This window comes from Stegostoma tigrinum, chromosome 17 (genome assembly GCF_030684315.1).
Source record: "Stegostoma tigrinum isolate sSteTig4 chromosome 17, sSteTig4.hap1, whole genome shotgun sequence".
Classification (NCBI taxonomy): Eukaryota; Metazoa; Chordata; class Chondrichthyes; order Orectolobiformes; family Stegostomatidae; genus Stegostoma; species Stegostoma tigrinum.
In genome coordinates, this window is record NC_081370.1 from 1,532,454 (window position 1) to 1,554,552 (window position 22,099).

General features: G+C 45.8%; 1 protein-coding gene across 4 annotated transcripts in view; it reads left to right on the top strand.

Annotated features, from left to right (window-relative positions):
* Positions 1-13,274, top strand: part of LOC125459138 (nucleolar and coiled-body phosphoprotein 1-like) — a 34,430-nt gene extending 21,156 nt beyond the window's left edge. For all 4 annotated transcript variants that reach the window (XM_059651887.1, XM_059651889.1, XM_059651888.1 and 1 more), the window contains exon 2: positions 11,093-13,274. In XM_059651887.1, coding sequence (XP_059507870.1) covers positions 11,570-13,174 — 1,605 coding nt within the window. In that variant the 5' untranslated portion in view covers positions 11,093-11,569 and the 3' untranslated portion in view covers positions 13,175-13,274. The remainder of the gene's footprint in view (positions 1-11,092) is intronic.
* The last annotated feature ends 8,825 nt before the right edge of the window (positions 13,275-22,099 follow it).

Here is a 22,099-nt window from a genome sequence, read left to right on the forward strand (position 1 = left end):
TGAGCGCTGTTGGGCAAGTATTCCATCACACTCCTGATTTATGTCATGTAGATGGTGGTCAGACAGTGGAAGTCAGGAAGTGAATTACTTGCCACAGGAAAAAGAAAAGTCTCAACATATATTTTAATTAGACTTTATGTATATCTCAGAAAGATTGTTACTTTTATTGTAATAGGATACATTTTATTTCAAGTAAGCTAATACTTTCGTGAAGAAAACAAGAGGGAGAAATATGTTCACCTGCACATCTGCTAATGCGGTATACTGTATCCGCTGTTCCCGATGTGGCCTCCTCTACATCGGGAAAACCAAGCGGAGACTTGGAGACTGCTTTGTGGAACACCTATGCATGGCTCGTGACAAATGACTGCACATCCCAGTTGCGAACCATTTCAACTCCCCCTCCCACTCCTTGGACAACATGCCCATCTTGGGCCTCCTGCAGTGCCACAATGATGCTACCCAAAGGTTGCAGGAACAGCAACTCATATTCCGCTTGGGAACCCTGCAGCCCGATGGTATCAATGTGGACTTCACCAGCTTCAAAATCTCCCCTCCCCACTGCATCCCAAAACCAGCCCAGCTCGTCTCCACCTCCCTAACCTGTCCTTCCTCTCTGGACTGACCTACCCCTTCGCTAACTCCCCATCTTTACTGGCCCAATCCCTACGTCTTTGGCCTGTCTGTCTCCTCTCCACCTATCTGCTCCTTTATCCACCTTCTTTCTACCTCCCACTTACTCTCTATTTATTTCAGAATCCCCTTCCCCTCCCCCATTTTTGTAGAGGGGTCTGGACCCAAAATGTCAGCTTTCCTGCTCCTCTGATGCTGCTTGGCCTGCTGTGTTCATCCAGCTCTACACCTTGTTATGTCAAACCTCTTACCAAGCTCTGTTTTGGGCAGAACAAGATTGGTCGATTGGGCTCATTCTTCCAAATTGACTGTCTTTACAATTTAGCATGGGTTTATATGATCTCTCTGCATTTGAACTTTGTGGTTGGAGGTAGATTTGTGCTGGTTGCATTCCAGTTGAAGGAGCAATTAGAAATGGTTATCACTGGTAGCTGTCTGGTAGGCCATTATTGCTGAATCATACTGTAGTTTCTGGTTGGCCCTTCTGCTGATATTCAGCATACGCACCCTCATTGTTTCAATCTGATTACCTTTCAAATTAGCAGGTTTTAAGATTTTGCCTTTCATCATTAAAGAGGGTTACAAATTTTATTGGATAAGTGCATGAGATGAAAATTGAGGGACATTAGCTGCGAGCTTAATTTATGAAGGCCACAATGAGAAGAAGACAATAGATCAATAGTTTTTATGAAGAAACCTGAAGAGAAATCCAAATTGAGAAATTAAATGTAATGACAGGGATTAATGAATACATGGTACAACAATTATTTACAAAATCAAGGCACAGTTGTGACAATTATTCACAAATTTGGGCGTCTTGCTCAAATGCTGGACCTTTTCCACATTGTAGCTGGTTGTTTTCTGCAACTCCTTTATGACTTCCTCCTCACTTCAGCCCGAGGTGTGGAGATGCTGTGTGAACCATGCTGTGGATATCGAAGACAAGGAATTAGCCATGTTGTTGCTGACGCTTAAACTTATAGTCATTGCATAAAATGGACCTCAGTGAGATTAATAAAACAAAACAGTTGCAGTCACACAACAGTGTGGAATCATATCATTCAGCCTGCCTGGTGAAAGCTGCATCTTTGCAATTGCTCATAAACACAACCCACCAGGGAGCCATCTCTTTTAGGCTGTCACAAGCTGAACTCTCCCAAATAGCCCTGTATTTTAAAAAATTACAATAGCCCAGAGACTTAATTACAAATATCAAGGATGGAATCTTCTTATCTTTCATGCAAACACAGGAAGTAGTGAGTAAGTTGGGAAAATAAAATGAGGTCAGCAGAAATGTGTTGAGAGAAAAAAGGTCTGATCCTCTAACCAAGTTTTGAACAGCAAGGTAAAATCTTTGCATGTGCTTCATGCAACTGGCTATATCGAAAAGTCTAAGGGGAGTAGTCCTGAGTTAGACTGAAGAACACAGCTTTTGGTAAGGCAGTATTAGCATAGTAATTCAATGGCAGTGTCTGACATCAGCCCAGGGGCTTGGGCATGGTCAGTAGGCTACTTGAGGAATCCTTGGTCAAGGGGCCTGTTTCACTACAGTCCACTGGTTGGGCTATAGTCAGTCCAACAGGCCCAATGCAACTAGTCTGAGGAGCCTTGGTAAACCAGCTAGGGAGCTACACAGAGATTAGCAGAGTGTCGTCAGTCATCGGTCAGGCTATGTTTCCAAGTCAAATTGAGTCATACGCCACAGAAACACACCCTTCAGTCCAACCAGTCCATGCTGACTATAATCCTAAACTAAACTAGTCTCACCTGCCTGCGCTTGGTCAATGTCCCTCCAAACATTTCTCATTTAAGTACCTTTCTAATGTCTTTTAAGCATTGCCTCTGTATCCACATCCACCAGTTCCTCTGGAAGTTCATTTCACACGTGAACCTCCATCTGTGTAAAAAAATTGCCTCTCATTTCTTTTTCAAATCGTTCTCCTCCCACCTTGAAAATATGTTTCCTAGTTTTGAAATATTAAGGAATACACCAAGGGAAAAGACATCTGTTGTTCACCTTGTTTACGTCCTTCATTATTTTATCAACCTTTATAAGGTCACCTCTCAAACTTCCAATGAGTAAAGAAAATGTCCAAGCCTATCCAGCCTTTCTTTATAACTCAAGTCCTCCATTCCCGGCAACCTCCTGGTAAATCTCTTCTGAATCCTCTCAGCTCAATAGTATCCTTCCTATTACAGGGCAACCAGAACTGTACACATTAGCCCAGAAGGAGCCTCATCAATGTCCTGTACAACCTCAACATAACATCCCGACTCCTATACTAAAAGGACTGAGCAATGAAGGCAAGCATGCTAAATGCCATCTTAACCACCTTTTAAATATGTGATGCAAACTTCTAAGAATTATGTACCTGAACCCCTGGGTCCCTCTGCTCTACACAACTACCCAAGTTGGTCAGTGGGGTAGGCCGTGCTGAGTTCAAGTGTTCAGAAGAATGAAAGTCAACAGAAGGAGGCTATTAGGGGAAGTCAATTCTGGCATTTGAAGCAGCATGCTGGAATGTAGAGAGGACAGTAAAGGTAATGGGGGAAACAATAGTGTATTGGAGGACATGGGTTATTGTGGGATTGGAGGTCATCAACCAGCCTGGTTTGAATGGTACGGTCAGTACTACGTGGTGGGTAAAATGACTAAGCTGTGAGGCTGGGACTTGAGCAGTAATGTTGGGAGTTAAATTAAAGAGCTGGGTGAGAAGGTGAAGCTCAGTACTGATGGGCTCAAGAAGAAAGGAACATGGAGAATCATGGTTCCCTTCATTGCCAGGCTGTACCTGCAGCTCATGGACCAAGCATTGTTGCCTTGTGTACTTCCACAGATTCTAAATGTGCACTGAAAGTCCAAGCGCCTGGAGCAGGAAGAGAATTTGTTTTTTTTTAATCAGGGCAATATGGAGAAGTCAATTCTGATATTGGAGGCAGCAAGGTGGGATGCAGAGGGACACTAATAAACAGGGTAAACATAGGAGGGATGTTCCCAATGACCAGGGAGACCAGAACCAAGGCTCACAGTGGAAGGTGATGTGGCTGTGCTCTCTGATGAAGGGTCTAGGCCCGAAACGTCAGCTTTTGTGCTCCTGAGATGCTGCTTGGCCTGCTGTGTTCATCCAGCCTCACATTTTATTACCAAGGCTCACAGTGTAAGGATACAGAATAGGCCATTTAGAACTGGGCTGAGGAGAAATTTCTTTACCCAGGGAATGTTGAGCCTGCGGAATTCTATGTCATCGAAAGCAGTTGAGGGCAAAATATTAAATGTTTTCAAGAAAGATTTAGATACAGTTCTTATGGCTAAAGAAATCAAAGGGTTCAGGGAGAAAGTGGGGCAGGTACTGAATTAGACGATCAGCCGTGAGCTTATTGAATGGTGGAGCAGGCTCAAAGGGCCGAATGGCCTCCTCCTCCTCCTATTTTCTATGCTTCTGTCTGAGAAGGTGGTTTCTACTTGTGAGCAATGTGAAACTCTTCAAGGGCCAAATACATTAAAGCAGGCACAGTCACATAACAGGTTGACGTTATCTGTAATCGTAGCACCTTGTGTATGAAACAAATCAAACTGAGTGGATACAGATCCGAGCCACACATGATCCTGATCATGTCCTTGGTCATTGCACATGGAAGATAGTCATCTCTGTGAAGCACAAGTAGTCATAGATAGCCTTAAAATGGGCACTTGTGGACTATAATTTACAGTGAAAATGCAAGGCTGCACAAGGACTTGCTTGTCACTTTAAATTGCAAATTTTCACCTACATGCTCTTCAATGTAATGCTGTCTTTCTTGGGTGATATGGGAGTAAGGGCAAGGTTTTGATAATCATACAGCATTACCATTTATTGTATTGGTGCAGGATGGCTTGTACTGCATCAGCAGTAAGGATGGATGGCAGATCAACATCAGTGTTTTGAGGTGGGACGGGGTCATCAAGTGGAAAATAGGAGGCGTCTCCTGGCCCAGCAACAGAGTGGCTTACAGCGGCCCAGTGTGGCCATCTCAGCCCAATGGGGCAGTCTCTGCCCAGTGTGGCATCCTTCTTCAGCAGAGGCTTCCATCCTGGTATTCCAGTATTGCGGCCTGGCATTCCTTGTAGTGGAATGGTGTCTTGTCCCAGCTGTCTTCAGAGTATTCAATTGTTCCTTAATCGACTTTTCCCAATCCAAGGAGCTGGTAACAGTACTGTGACGCACTTTATCTTAACTTTGTTTGTTCTTATTATTACATATGGTTTCTGTCATTAATATAGGTTGTGTGGCGTGGCAACTGATAAAACATTTCACTGTATTTTTCAAGTAGAAGGAACAGTGACAATAATTTTCCATTCTATTCTATTCCAAATGGCCCCCATTCCAAAAGTTCATTTAGAGGCACACCTGGTCAGACTTCACAAGGTATAGAGCTGGATGAACACAGCAGGCCAAGCAACATCAGAGGAGCAGAAGGGTCCAGGCCTGAAACGTCAGCCTTCCTGCTCCTCTGATGTTGCTTGGCCTGCTGTGTTCATCCAACACTACACCTTCTTGTCTCAGATTCTCCAGCATTGGCAGGTTCTGCTATCCCTGGTCAGAGTTCTCCATGTCCCACTGTCTGGAGGACTGAGCTAAACCATCATTTGTAAGTGAAGTCAGTACTGACTGCTCACATTTCCAAGGATCTGTTCTGTTTCTGTCATACTCCCATACAGCAACATTGAATGAAACACTCGGTGAATCACAGCCATGGATCCAATCACATCAGGGGTTACTGTCACAGTGCAGTGAAGGCGCAGAAAGAAAAAAGAGGAGCAGATGTGTCAATAAATCCCCGACTAGCAGCAACCTCCCTTGGCTGCAAAGCAGGCTCCACATGAAGATATTGCAGCTGGAGGTCTCTTCAGGATGCACAAGAAGCCCAGAGTCTATCATCTTCACTACAGCAGATGATCAAGGCACAGTGATCACTCATTCACTGCAAATTTGTTGCAGCTCTCAAGGCAAGTGTTTCCTGGTTGGTACTGGAAACAATGTTTTTTTTATACATATATTTTTAAACTGACTTTATTTATGCAGCAAATGGTACACATTTATTGAGGTTGTCCACAGCCACGACACCCAATCTGTCTCGAAACTGGAATTCTGTAGCTGCAGCATCACCATGTTTTTGTCTGCTCCAAGGCCATCTATAAGTGTGGTGGTTGCTTTCTCACCAAGCTGGCTGGTTATCGTACAGATTTTTCATCACCATGCCAGGTAAATTCAACAGTGTGGCCTCCAATGAAGTGATGTTGTTCTACGCTGCATGGTATTTATATGATCGGTCTGTTAAGTTGGATTGTGTCATTTCCGGTTCTGTTCTGCATGGGTTTGTGTACGGTGTTTAATTCCACATGTTTGTTGATTGCATTACAGGTTGAAAACCAGGACAAATTCCTGTGCGCATCTGTGGTTGGTTTGAGCTGGGATGGTCACGTTGTCCCAGTTAAATTGTAGGCCTTCGTTGTCTGCGTGCACTGAGATGATGTAAAGTGCATCATATCATTTTGCTGCTAGCTGGTGTTCGTGCATCCTGATAGCTCATTTCCTTCTGGTCTGGCTGATGTAATGTTTGTTGCAATCATTGCAAAGTTTTTTGTAAACTATGTTGGTTCTGTATGACATGGGTATTGGGTCTTTGGTCCTTGTAAGTGTTTATCATAGAGTGGTTGTGGGTTTGTGTGCCACCATGATTCCTGGTGGTTGTAGGAGTCTCGTTTTGTTCTAATTTGTCTTTGATACTGTGTAATGTGGGCAGTATATTGGGGAATACTGTGTCCTCTTGGTGTTGTCTATCTAGTGGGCACCTATGGATGAAGTTGTTGGACAATCTGTTGTTAGCAAAGACCTTGCAACGGTGCTCTTCCTTCTTCCTGCATTTTTCTGGCTTGTTGCAGTGTGTTGTGACCTGTTTGAATAGTGTCCTAACACAGCTTTGTTTGTGAATGTTGGGGTGATTGATGTGGAATGTGAGGATTGGGTCAGTGTGGGTTGCTTTCCTGCATACTGTGGTTTGGAATGACCTGTTTGTCATTCATTCTACCCTGATGTCTAGAAACTGAAGTTAATTGTTGTCTTCCCCTTCTCTAGTAAATTCGATCCCGTTGAAAATGTTGTTGATGAGTTGGTGTGTCTCTTCTAACTTGGTGCATTTAGTGATGGCAGAAGTGTTGTCCACATATCAGATCCACAGATTTGGCTGTAGGAGGAGGACGGTAGTGTGTTCCAGTCTTTGCCTGGCCACCTCTGCAATAAGTCCTGACATGGGTGACCCCATTATGTGTGTCATTGATTTGTTTGTTTATTTAGCTGTTAAGGGCGAAGCGTGTGGTGAGGCCTAGGTCCAATAGACTGTGTATGTTGTCCTTGCTGATGGAGCTGTTTAGAGTCACTGTTCCTACTGTATCCAGTAACGTGGCAAGTGTTTCCTTGACTCGTGGTAACTCAATGGGCGTGAATGCTGCTGTGATGTCAAAAAGGTGGGACGGTGGTTCGGTGGTTAGCACTGCTGCCTCACAGTGCCAGGGGCCCAGGGAGCCACGTTCGCAACAATATTCCTGACGTCATCTATTTTAATATTCTTCGGGTTGTTAAAGAATTCCTGGATTGAGTGGATAGAGTGGGGTGATTGACCAGGTTTTTCGGTCTCTGTTGCAGATCTTTGGCCAGTTTGTGTGTAGGTATGCCTGATAAAGAGACAATGGGTCTGAGGGGAATGTCTGGTTTGTACACTTTGGGTAGTCGGTAGAAACGGTGAGTGTTCGAGCCTTCGGGTTTCATTTCCATGTTGTGTGTCTTGATTATTTGTCCTGCATTTTTTAGTTTCCCTCGGTGTTTGGACGATCCTGTTTGTTAGCTATCTCCACCTGTTGGTAAGTGTGTGTAGCTGCAAGCAGTGCCTTATGCTTTCTCAATGTAGTGCAGTTTGTTCATATTGACAGTCATGCGCACTTAGTCCGCTGGTAAGATTATGATATTCGTGTCTTTGTTGAGTTCTTTGAGTGCTTTTCTCTCTGATGTGTTGAGGGTGTCCCAGTCATTCCTCTGGTTTGGTGCAGGGATTATAGCTTGTTGGATCAAATGTTGTGTTTCATCCGTGAATCCGTCATCTTTTAGTGTAGCTTCCAGAGCGGCCGTGAAGCCTGTTCTGTTTGCGTCTCTGTGGTTATAGCTTAGTTTGCGTATTAAGACAACTTTCTTGGTTTCATGAAGTGGTCTACTGGATAGGTTTCTTATCCATGAGGCTGGTTTGTTGTTGTCTTTGTTTTTGGGGTGAATATGTTTGATCAGTTTGACCTGTAGCACATGTTTTTTTCTTTGTTCTGGTCCTGTGTTGTTTGATGATGATGGCTGTTCCAGCGGTTGTCATCCATTGCTGGTCAGTAGTGTTTTGGTGTCAGAGATAACGGGAACTGCAGATGCTGGAGAATCCGAGATAACAAAGTGTGGAGCTGGACGAACACAGCAGGCCAAGCAGCATCTCAGGAGCACAAAAGCTGACGTTTCAGGCCTAGACCCTTCATCAGAAAAGGCGAAAAGAAAATCTGATGAAGGGCCTAGGCCCGAAACGTCAGCTTTTGTGCTCCTAAGACGCTGCTTGGCCTGCTGTGTTCATCCAGCTCCACACTTTGTTATCTCAGTGTTTTGGTGTAATGATTCTTGGTGTGAAATTTCTCTTTCGTACTTGTAGAGCCAGTTATGGGCATCGTTGATCATTACCCCAAGTATACTCTGGCAATTTTCTTTAGCTGTTTTGCATGCCGATGGGTTGTTGACAGACAAAACACCACAAGCCATCTGACAAACTATAATCCCTGCACTGAACCAGAGCAATGACTGGGACACCCTCAACACAGCAGGGAGAGAAGCACTCAAAGAACTCAAGAAAGACACGAACATCATAATCCTACCAGCAGACAAAGTGCTCATGATCATCATTATGAACTAATCGGACTACATTGAGAAAGCACAAGGCACTGCTTGCAGATACGCACACTTACCAACAGGTGAAGATAGCTAGCAAACAGTATCGTCCAAACACCGAGGGAAACTAAAAAATGCAGGACAAATAATCAAGACACACGACGTGGAAATGAACCCGAAGGCTCGAACACTCACCACTTCTACCGACTACCCAAAGTACACAAACTGGACATCTCCTTCAGGCCCATTGTCTCCTTATCAGGCATACCTACACACAAACTGGCCAAACATCTACAAGAGAGACTGAAAAGCCTGGTCGATCACCCCACTCGATCCACTCAACCCAGGAATTCTTTAACACCCTCAAGAACATTAAAATCAACAACGACGAGATTATGGTAATTTTAGATGCCACACCACTATTCACATTCATTAACACACCACAAGTCAAGGAAACACTTGCCACGTTACTGGATACAGTAGGAACAGTGACTCTAAACAGTTCCATCAACAAGGACAACATACTCAGACTACTGGACCTAGGCCTCACCACACGCTTCATCTTTAACAGCTAAATAAACAAACAAATCAATGGCACACCTAATGGGGTCACCCATGTCAGGACTTATTGCAGAGGTGGCCAGGCAAAGACTGGAACGCACTACCGTCCTCCTCCTGCAGCCAAATCTGTGGATCTGATACCTGGACAACACTTTTGCCATCAGTAAACGTGCCAAGTTAGAAGAGACACACCAACTCATCAACAACGTTTTCAATGGGATCACATTTACTAGGGAAGAGGAAGAAAACAATCAACTTTTGTTTCTAGACTTCACCTTGGAACAAGTGACCAATGGGATGTCCCAAGCCACTGTGTATTGGAAGGCAACACACAGTGACCCAATCCTCAATTTCCACATCAATCACCCCAATGGCTACACACAAAGCTGTGTTAGGACACTATTCAAACAGACCACAACACACTGCAACATGCCAGAACTATGCAGGAAGGAGGAAGACCACCTATACAAGGTCTCTGCTAACAATGGATATTCCAACAACCTCATCCGAGGGGGACCACTAGATAGACAACACTAAGAGGACACAGTACACCCCAATATACTGGCCACACTACCCCATATCAAGAACATATCAGAACTGACAACAGGACTCTTACGACCACCAGGAATCATGGTGGCACACAAACCCACAGCCACTCTATGACAAACACTTACAAGGACCAAAGACCCAATACCCATGTCATACAGAACCAACATAGTTTACAAAAAACTTTGCAATGATTGCAACAAACATTACATCAGCCAGACCAGATGGAAATGAGCTATCAGGATGCACGAACACCAGCTAGCAGCAAAATGATATGATGCACTTTACATCATCTCAGTGCACGCAGACAATGAAGGCCATCAATTTAACTGGGACAACGTGACCATCCCAGCTCAAGCCAACCACAGATGTTCACAGTAATTCCTGGAGGCCTGGTTTTCAACCTGTACTGGAATCAACAAACATGTGGAATTAGACCCCACTTACAAACCCATGCTGAAGAGAACCAGAAATGACACCATCTGACTTAACAGACTGGATCATGAAAATAGCAAGCAAAGTAGAACAACATCGCTTCACTGGAGGCTTCACTGATGATGTTACATACCATGGTGATGAAATGTCTGTATGATAGCTAGCCAGTTTGGCAAGCAAGCCAACAACCTCATCCACAAACTGAGCTACAAATCTTCTCAAGAACCTTAAACATCTATATGTGTGTCTCTGTCGGTTTCACTGTGAAGATGAGCTAAGCAGTCCTCACCCTGACCTTTAGTCCTTGGCCTGGCTCTCTCAGAATGAGCTTGCTGACCAGCAGGAATAATTTCAAGAGGGAAGTGCAGGTAGTCAGGTTAGTACTGGATGTCAACTTTTGTCAAATGCCAGTAGAAGTGATGCCAGGCAATGGATCTTTTACATAGCCATGAGATTTCAATAGCAACTTTTACTAGGTGCAGGTTAGTGACATTTTTGTCTTCCAGTTCTGGATGTTGTGCCATTTAAACATGCTTTTTGGCCACCATTATCTCCTCCTTGAAGAGGAGCTCATCAATGTCAATACGATTCTTCTTAGGCTGAACTTTAAGAATGGGGCTGGAATTTTTGTATGCTTGCTGTTTGTTTGATTCTGCTGTTGCTAAATAAAAGCGAAAGTGTTCAAATGTTTCAAGGCTTTCTAATATGTGATGGTTCCGCAATGAGAAGATGTCAGGCTTTACAGCACTTGCTTACACAGGATTTGAAGACAGGATAATTTTATAGACCAGTAATATGTATAGCTTTGCTCTAAAATATCAATAGACTATAAATGTATATTTGTATGTTATAATCTCCAAGATGGTGGTAGATTAGGACTCCTGGTCCAGAGCTCAGCCACTCTCTCCTTTTCATTTCTTTCTTTCACTCTTCTTTTTTCCTCTTTTCTTTATACCTCCCATCCTCAGGTGGCATCAGTGATGTTTAGGGTAAAAGCCAGTACGAACTCTCAGCCTCGGCACGGACTCAGACTCCCAGCCTCAGCGCGGACTCAGACTCCCAGCCTCAGCACAGACTCAGAATCCCAGCCTCAGCGTGGACTCGGACTCCCAGCCTTGGCGAGGACTTGGACTCTTGGCCTTGGCGTGGAAATGGATTCCCAGCCTCGGAGCGGACTCAAACTCCCAGCCTCAGCACGGACTTGAACTCCCAGCCTCAGTGCGGACGCGGACTCCTAGCCTCGGCGTTGACTCGGACTCCCGGCCTTGGTGCCAACTCGGACTCCGAGCCTTGGCAATGACTCAGACTCCCAGCCTTGGCAAGGACTTGGACTCCCAGCCTCAGCATGGACTTGGACTCCCAGCCTCAGCAAGGACTCCGAATCGCAGCCTCAGCATGGACTCAAACTTGCTGCCTTGGCATGGACTCGGGCTCCCAGACTCGGCATGGACTCAGACTCCCAGCCTCAGCGCGGACTCGGACTCCCAGCCTCGGCATGGACTCAGACTCCCAGCCTCAGGCCGGGCTCGGCCTCCCAGCCTCGGCGAGGACTTGGACTCCTGGCCTTGGTGAGGACTTGGACTCCTGGCCTCAGCATGGACTCGAACTCCCGGCCTCAGCATGGACTTGAACTCCCAGCCTCAGCACAGAGTCGAACTCCCAGCCTCGGAGCGGACTCGGACTCCCAGCATCAGCGCAGACTCGAGCTCCCAGCCTCAGCACAGACTCGAACTCCCAGCCTCAGCATAGACTTGGAATCCTGGCCTCAAAATGGACTCAGACACCCAGCCTCAGCACAGACTCGGACTCCCAGCCTCAGCAAGGACTCGGAATCTCAGCCTCAACACGGTCTCAAACTCCCTGCCTCAGCATGGACTTGGGCTCCCGGACTCGGGCTCCCAGACTCGGCACGGACACAGACTCCCAGCCTCAGCGCGGACTCGGACTCCCAGTCTCAGCACGGACTCGGACTTCCAGCTTCAGTGCGGACTCGGTCTCCCAGCCTCAGCACAGACTCCGAATCCCAGCCTCAGCACAGACTCCGAATCCCAGCCTCAGCTCGGACTCGGACTCCCAGCCTCAGCACTGATCGGAACCCCGGCCTCAGCGCGGACTCGGAATCGCGTCCTGAGCTTGGACTCGAACTCCCATCCTCAGCACAGACTCAGACTCCTGGCCTCAGCACAGACTCGAACACCCGGCCTCAGCACAGACTCGGACTCCCGGCCTCAGCACGGACTCGGACTCCCGGCCTCAGCGCGGACTCGATCTCCCAACCTCAGCACGGACTCAGACTCCCGGCCTCAGCACAGACTCAGACTCCCAGCCTCAGCGTGGACTCAGACTTCCAGCCTCGGCACAGACTCAGAATCCCGGCCTCAGCGCAAACCCGGACTCCCAGCCTCAGCACGGACTCGGACTCCCGGCCTCAGCACGGACTCGGACTCCCGGCCTCAGCATGGACTCGGACTCCCAGCCTCAGCACGGACTCAGACTCCCGGCCTCAGTGCGGACTCAGACTTCCAGCCTCAGTGCGGACTCAGACTTCCAGCCTCAGCACAGACTCAGAATCCCGGCCTCAGCGCAAACCCGGACTCCCAGCCTCAGCACGGACTCGGACTCCCAGCCTCAGCACTGATCGGAATCCCAGCCTCAGCACGGACTCAGACTCCCGGCCTCAGCGCGGACTCAGACTCCCGGCCTCAGTGCGGACTCAGACTTCCAGCCTCAGCACAGACTCAGAATCCCGGCCTCAGCGCAAACCCGGACTCCCAGCCTCAGCACGGACTCGGACTCCCAGCCTCAGCACTGATCGGAATCCCGGCCTCAGCGCGGACTCGGACTCCCAGCCTCAGAGCAGCCTCAGACTCCCTGCCTCAGTGCAGACTTGGTCTCCCAGCCTCAGCGCGGATTCCAACTCCCAGCCTCAGTGTAGACTTGGACTCCCAGCCTCAACGCAGACTCAGACTCCCAGCCTCAGCGCAGACTTGGACTCCTGGCTCAGTGCAGACTCGAACTCTCAGCCACAAGAAGAAGGTGTGTCATTCTGAGCCCTCATTATTCTATTTTTCTGATTTATTACTGGTCTTTGTATTTATTTTCCTCATGTTTTTCCTTAAGAATTTGAACGTTGGTTCATTGTTACCTAAGATGGTGTTGTAAGTGGCGACTTATAAAGAGTTCACTGTTCTCATGTGAGTACATGTGACAATAAAGCTAATTCTAATTCATGTATTTGCAAAAATGTGTCAGCCATGCTATCTTACTGTCCTCAGAAGTGTTGTTTCTGGTTCTCCTCTCTCTATTTTCTCAGTGAACGGCAATTCCAAGCTGGCAGCGTTTGAACTGGGATATTACTGAACTTCAAAGTAAAGAGCTGGGAAAGACAGGAGGAGAGCAGTAGCATAGGAGCTTGGTGCATAGTCAATGAAGTGGGTTTTGGAAAATAGTGTGAGAAATCTCACTGGAGCTCACAGACAGAAACCTTCCATGAAATTCAACATAATTGAGAGGTAACTAACTTCCACTGGGTTTCAGACCTGGATGTTGATTGTGGGCTGAAACTTCTCACTCTCTTTCACACACTCAGTGTCAATGAGGCCTGGCCTTGAGGATAGAGCAGGGTTGGCGCATTTGGTTTCATTTTTCTTTTATCTCAAATAACTGATCCAAGAGCAGGCACTCATAAGGACCTGAATGACGTGGAATGAAATGTGGACAAATCATGTGAGTTGTTGAGTGAGGTCTTTCACAAAACCAGAAGCATTTTCCCATAGCGTCAAGCCGAGATTCAATTCAATCCAATTAATGCGATTATTGCTCATTATCACTCTCATTTACTCTGAATCCCATCTTATTAATCTGCAGCTTCCTATCATACCACAGGACACACAGAAGCTCAATGCTGAGGATTCCTGACATGTAAGTCTGACCAGGTGCCTGGTGACTCCAGATCCTCTGGGCCACCATTTTGGTGTGAATGTCTCAGGGCATTTTCCCGTGCAGGGTCTGCGGCCACTTCATGTCCAAGGACACTGGCATTCGACAACCGCTAGCCTCTCTGCACATCATGGCAGCTCTCCAACCCATTTTACAGTCCGATCCTGCACTACCTCAGGACATACTGGCAACTCTCATTGTAACATTGCTGGAAAGGCATTGCAGGGAGGGAAAGGCAGCCAGATCATGGATTGGACCAGGCTGCTTCTCAGGGGCTGCTCACTCACTCACTTCGCAATTTCCTGGATGGCCATATCATCCCTGCCTTACCTTTTTGTCCTGTGCCCTCTCTTGCAGAGAGTAAAAGCTCACAGCTAATACACAAGTAGGTCCAGTGTGACATGTAACTCCTTGGCATCACCCTGCTCAGAGAAGTCAACTTCGTGTCCCCGTACCTGGACCATTTCAAGCAGGATTAAGACTGAACTTCACTGAAGCTTGTGATACAATAACAATGTCTGTGCACACAGAGAGATGGTGCCAAAGTTGTAGACACCTGTGAGTAACTCACTGCCTGCACATGGTACAGAAGCTGCGCACTTCGCCCCTTGGAACATCCAGTCAGGATTAGGATTGGTAGCTTCACCTTGTCTTTGTAACACACAGAGATTCACACAAACTGATGACAGTGAAAAGTGAACGTGTATTTACCAAAGTGATAACATATGTACAAACAAATGTTCACTGTGAAAACTATGTGCTCCCAAAACACTTTCTTCCTTCTTACTCATCCCACTATATCTGAATGCAGTCCTGGCTTCCACAGAGAGAGCTTGCCTTATGCTGGAGCCCAGTTAGCCTTGGAGTTGCGTGAACTGGAGGATAATGCATCTCGAGGGGGGCAGACATGCTGCATTCTGCCGAGAGGCAGGTGCACCCTCTTCAATTTGAACTTCTAAAGGTCTAAGTGGGCAGGAAAGGTGTAACTGAAGGCTCAGCTACCCACTAGAGTTGTCCTGAGTTGAGACATCTTACGGGAGAGTTGTGTACGTGTGTGGGAAGGAGCACATAGTGAGCTTATGGTGCCCCATCCCCTTGTTACCTCGCAGTTGGTGAGGGGTTGTGTACCTTAACTGATGGAGTATAGCTCCATTTACATATCCAGCAGATCCTGAGTCTGAGGGACGTGGGTCTCCATGGGGACCTTCTCCTGCCTGAAGCCGAGAAGGTGCCTGGTTTTTGGCAGTCCTTAAAGAGCCAGCAACCTGGGCTGTTACTTCCTCAGCCAGCTGCTGAGCTGTCACAGTAGCATGCTCATCAGACCGTGCTCTGGTACTTTCTCAAACCAATGTTCCTTCTGAGGTGTCAATATCCGAGCTCGGGGTGGGTGGGGGTGGGTTTGGTCTTGCCTGTGCTTCCTCAGAGCCACACCTGCTCAATTCTTCAGTCCCTCTTGCCCATCAATACTACGGACATGTCACTGATTACGAAGAGTGAAGGCATCATGGCCAACGGTTATATGCAGTGGCAGGATGCTCTTGCTTTCAAGGGAGTGCAGCGAAGGTTTACCAGACTGATTCAGGGATGGCAGAACTGATGTAAAAGGAGAGATTGAATAAGTTAGGATTGTTCTTGCTGCAGTTCAGGCGAATGGGGGGGGGGGGGGGGGGGGTGGGAATCTCATAGAGACTCCTAACAGGACTAGGCAGTGTAGATGGAGGGAGGATGCTCCTGATGGTGGATGTGTCCAGAACCAGGGGTCACAGTCTGAGGATTGGGGGTAGACCATTTCAGATGGAGATGAGGAGACATTTCTCCACCCAAAGCACGTTGAGCCTGTGGAATTCATTACCACAGCAAGTACTTGATGCAAAAACATTGAATGTATTCAGGAGGCAGCTAGATATAGCACTTGGGGCGAATGGGATCAAAGGCTATGAGGAGAAAGCAGGATTAGGCTATTGAGTTGGATGATCAGCCATAATCGTGATGAATGGTGGAGTAGGATCAGAGGACTGAATGGCCTCTTCCTGCTCCATTCTTCTATGTCTCTACGTAGGTGGAGCCATCGTTAACAATGGGCTTAATGTCAGAGCTGTTTTGCAAGGAACATTTCTCTTAACTTGGTTGCCAGGTAATGGGTGTTTCAGCATCTCCACAGGATTGGTTCTGGCTTTCTCTGGTCAGTGCCAGGCTCCGTCCCCCATAAAAGGTGAGGAAACTGCTGTCAGTAACCCTGTCATTTGTTCTTGCCCTCTCTGTCCTAATGAAGACTGTCTTTTCTCAAGAAGGGGGAAAAGAGGGAACGATTGAGCTGCAAATGGGCAGCACTGATGTTAATATTTGACTTTTTGCCATCCAGTAGAATCCACTCTGACCCTGGTGCACGCTCAATCCAGGCTGGCACAGCCTGGCGTCATGGCCTCCTCCTCAGACCTCAGGGAAGACTACAAGCCTCTAGGAATGTGTGGTGCCTTGCAGGGCAGCATTAGAGTGCCAGCACTTGTCTGGGTGCACAATGGCCATGTGAAGATGGCACAAGCTCCAATATGGCTAGTTAATTCCAGATAATCTGGTGGTGGCAAGTCCTTCCAAAAAGTGAGCGGTAGGAGTATAGAAAGTAGGAGCAGGAGTAGGTCATTCAGCCTTTTGAGCCTGCTTCACTGTTCAATATGATCATGGGTGATCATCCAACTCTAAGGTGCTGAGGTGGAGATGGTCAGGAGCATCAAGTTCATGGGAGTAATGAGCACCAACAACCTGTCCTGGTCCATCCATCTTAACACAATGGTCAAGAAAGCACAACACCACCTCTACGTCCTCAGGAGGCTAATGAAATTGCAAATGTCCACAAGGACTCTTACCAATGTCTATAGATGCACCATAGAAAACATCGCATCAGGATGCATCACAGTTTGGTACAGCAACTGATCTTCCCAAGACAGCCAGAAACTACACAGAGTTGTGAACACAACCCAGTCCATCAGGTAAGCCAGCCTTCCATCCATTGACTCCATCTACACTTCCTGCTGCCTCAGGAAAGCAACCAACATCATCAAAGATCTCTCCGGCCCTTCTCTTCCACCATGTTCCATCGAGATATAAAAGTTTGAATACATGTACAAACAGATTGAAGATCAGCTTCTTTTTGGCTGTTAGCTGACCTTTGAACAGACCTCTCAAATGTTAATGTCGATCTCTCTCTCTCTCTGCACCCTCTCCGTGCCTGTAACACCGTAGTCACCACTCTGTTCTGCCTCCCTGATGCACTTTGCGCGGTACGATCTGCCTGTAGAGCTTGCAAAACAACACCTTTCACTGTGTGTTGTATATGTGACAACAACAAATCAAATCAAATTGACTCAGTATCATTTGATCCCTTTAGTCTGAGAATCACAAGAAGGTGCGATAGCAGGGTGGGGTCAGGGGCTACGTGGTTAGTGAGGTGAGCTTGGGATAAACACCTTGGACAATTTGCTAGGCTTCAGGGATGAACCTTTCCGTAAAACTTGATACATGCCTCTTAGCTAACATATCCGAAGGTTCGGTCATGAGTTGTCTCTTTGACAAATTTCAGTCCTATTTTCCATATTTCATTGAGCTGCTGTCACCTCTCTGGAGATTTGTTCCATATTTACATCATGTTTCTGCTAATAAACACGACTGACTCGATCTGTTGTATCTTTTTTGACAATCTTGATGTCACATTACTTCCAGTTATCTTAAAATGCTGCCCTGACAGAGAATCTAGCCTGGAACTGATCTCTCCCTTTCCATTAAAACCTGCCCATTGAAGTCCTGCTATCACCAACCATTCATAGGGTGAAGTCCCAGTGAGGACAATCTTTGCGTTCTCATTTCAGGAATCAGTCACACATCATTTCTCAAAATTGTCTGCAGAGCTTGTACTTTTTCTGGAATTTCGAGGACAGCAGCAGACCAGAATTAAATTGATGAGAGCTGCACGCAGAAACCATAAAAATTTGTTTGCTTCCTGGATCACCCAAATGCCGATGTGAAAACATCATTAAAACCGGCAACTGTAGACAACTGTCTCCGGATAACCAGCTCGAAGGAGGACCCCTGGCACATAATGTAACGTGATTAAATCACAAACATCTTGAAACAGACTTAAAAACTGAGACCTCGGAAATGATTCCCAAGCTAATTGGGAAACCTCTAGCAATGTATATCTCCACCAAAATCAAATGTGATACCTAAGAATGATCCAAGGCAGCAAAAGAAACAGGCTGGAGAAGCTTATGCACAGACCTGAAGGAGGGAATGAGGCAGAAGTCACTTAACATCACCTCGAATTAACAAATGCAAACACAACAGTTTTGTCTGAAGTGCATTTCCTGAGGGAAAGGTTTGGGAAGTGTGTTTGAAACAAAATTGAAACTAATTCTGGTAAGAGAATCAAGGAGGAAGGGGAAAAGGCAGGGAAGTAGAGTTGAGGATGAGGAGATCAGTCATTATCTCATTGAATGGCAGAGCTGGGTTCAATGAGCCAAATGGTCCATTGTCTATGGTCTTAAGGAGAGTGTGTCAACAAATCCACTAATTACTTAAATGTTATATTATCATTAATAATTATTAGATACAAAACAAGAGCATAATTCTTTTAATTTTGTGCCAGAACATATTATTTTTTCTTGCTTAATACTTGGACTTAAATCTGGCCCTAGAAAATCAGATTCTTGTCTGCTGTGAGAGATAGGAAGAACTGTGGATGTTGAAGTCAGAGATAACACAGCATGGAACAGACACTCATTTCTGAAGAAGGATCCCAACCAGAAATGTCAACTTTCCTCCTCCTGTGGTGCTGCCTGGCCTGTTGTGCTCCTCCAGCTCCACACTGTGTTATTCATGTCTCCTGTGATGGATCTAAGTGAATTTAGTTAGAATTTAGTTCGTCTGAAGATAGATCACAGGATATGTGAGTTTACAGGATGGAATTCATCGCTATGAATTGATGAATTATCACTATACATCACCACATTGTAGGGGTACAGTCACTTGTGAAGATGGAGGCCTGTCAGGAGCCAATAACAGGGGTATCTCCCTTGTACTCACTGCGGTGACAAGGAGGCTCAGTGGTTAGCACCGTTGTCTCACAGAGCCAGGGACTCAGACTCAATTCTAGCCTCGGTGATTGCCTGCATGGACTTCACACATTCTCCCTGAGTTTCCTTTGAATGCGCTCATTTCCTCCTGCAGTCTGAAGAAGTACAGGTTAGGTTACTGGCCATGCTAAATTTCTCACTATGTCCAGGGATATGTGGGTTAGCCATGGGAAGTGGAGGGTGGGGGGAATGGGTCTGGTTTGGATGCTCTTCGAGGGTCAGTGTGGGCTCAATGGGTTGAATGGCCTGCTTTCACACTGTAGGTGTTCTCTGATTCATCTAGGAACAGAAACATGTTGGAGTGTGTCCTCTGTCTTCCTTCTACTAGAATTCCATTTGACACACTTCCTGTTCTGGATTAGCTATCTGGACTGAATTTGAGATATTGTTTGAAATTTGTTTTTTCTTGTGTCCTTCCTGCTGAATGCAAGATGAAAAGCATTGGCAAGATGTCAATTTTTCAGCAATATTCAAATTCTATGCCATCCAACAATTGTCTTGTATATCTGAGGCAGAGGGGCTCGATGGACCAGATTTGAGATTTCAGTTGAAATTTGGCATTCTTGCACTTGTACTGATGCAAGCAGGTGAAAAACCTAATGCAACTTCAGACAATACAATCATTATTGCATGAAAGGAGGCTATTTGGCCCACTAAGTCCATGTTGGTTGTTCACTGACCAATCCAGTTAATCCCACTCCCCATGTTGTCCTGTAAATTTGACTCCTTCAAGTAGCCACCTAATTTCATTTTGAAATCATTGATGGCTCCCAGCACCCGAGGAGGAAGCGTATTCCCACACTTGCCAGCAATGTTGAAGTGTTATGACATCAAGCAACTGTTTCTATACACGACAAGGACCATACACGCAACAAAGACCAAAACTGAGATATTTTTCAAAATGTGAAAGCATAATGAGCACATGATGAAAAGTTTTGGCAACATGTCTCTCTTTTTGGCAAGTTTATATAGTTTAATTATAGTTTTACTGAGTAAATAAGGATAATCTCTTTCTGGTAGAAAACTGATTGGTAACCATTTAAGATCAATGGAAAAAGAACCAGAGAGGGCATGTGAATATTTTTGCTTAAGCAGTGGGATGTGAGTTAAGCACTGTCTGAAGAAAAGATTAAATTGTAGCTTTCAAAATGGAATTGGAAAAGTACCTGAAAAGGAAAAGATCTGATTGTCTATGGAAATGAAGCAGAGGAGTGGCAGCAGTTGGACAGCTATTTGGAAGTGCCAGCATGGCCATGAAGGACCGAATAGCCTCCTTCTGTGTTGCGTTATTTGACGATCTGACCTGATGAAAAGAAACTCGCATCTTCCTCTCAACAGAAAATCCCACACCATTAGGATGACAAATTGTCATTGATGTTTTGCCGCTGTAGAATCGAGAAAGAAGAAAGTTTATTTCTTTTCATCATTTCATTCATGTTGGGAAAAGGTGTGATGTGAGACATTAGTGAGGCAGGAGATGTGTCCTCGTTTCGAAGACATTTCAACTTATTTCAGCGCCATCAACATCCATGGCATTCATACATTGAAACTGCTGTTGGCAGAATTTGGGTTCGGAAATATTTTGTTTTCATGTTAGTTTCTAATCTCTCTTTTCACTGAGGTGGTAACTCAGTGAAAAGCACCCAACAGAGTATGACAGATCTTGCCTGAATTAATAGACATTCTCAAGCATGATTGACTGGCAACAGTATACTCCCTTGCAAAAATATTTGAATTTCTATATCACTGGCACATCAACTACTAAAAGGCTTGACAGCACACTAGTGCAGGTTATGATTCCCTGAAAATAATGATTTATCCACGAGTCATTCTGCACGGCTTATGGCAAATTAAACAGAACATCCATAGGCTGAGCAAAGCTCTGTGCAAAGTAACTGTATAACTTGAAAAGCGAGCTGTATAGACTGAACAGTGTTACAGGGAAGGTTGGGAGGAGCTTACTACCAGTTGTCCAAACTGGTGACAACCTGTCCATCAGTTGCATTGTATTTTGAGCAACAATATCTTGTTAATGAGGCTGAGTGACTGCAGTGATCTAAAGGAAAGGAAACAAAACTTGCACTCAGGCCTTCCCACCTCATAAACACTGTGCCCCATGTCCCTAAAGGTCTGTAGGTCAAGAAGTGATCTGGTTAGTCATATGACAACTTTGTGGCTGTGAGCAAACAGCAGCTTTGAATCAAGGACCGTCAATGTCAATGACATAAGCGAAGCTGTATAGACTGGATACTATGTTACACGGAGATCTGTATGGACTGGACAGTGTTACTCAGGGTCTTTATGGACTGGACATTGCGTTACATATGGTCTTTACAGACTGAAAACTGTGCCACATAGCAGTCTGTATGGACTGGAGATTGTGTTGCATAGGGGTCAGTAGGCATTGGAGATTGTGGTACATAGAGGTCAGTAGGGTTTGGATAGTGTGTTACACAGGGTCTGAATGAACTGAACAGTGTGCTACACAGAGGGAAAATATCAGGCAATGAATCACCTCTGACAAGAAAGAATCTAACCATCGCTCCTTGGCCTTCAATGGCATTACCATCACTGAGCCCTACCATTAACGTCCTGGGTATTAACAACGATGTAACTGGTCAAGCCATATAACCACTAGCTGCAAGAGCAGATCAGAGACTCAAAATGCTGCAGCAACTAACTCATCTCCTGTCTCCCTAAGGAGAAGGGATGCAGTGCTGATTCACCTCTGACTACAAGCTACACGGCAGGAATTTAACAGGATATCCATCACTTGCCTGGGTAAGTGCAACTCCAAGTAACATTCAAAATGCTTGAAGCCATCCAGGATAAAGCACCTCAGCCACCACTAGTGTGCAATTGGTTCAGTGTGCACTAAGGACAACGTGCATTGCATCATTTTGACAAGGC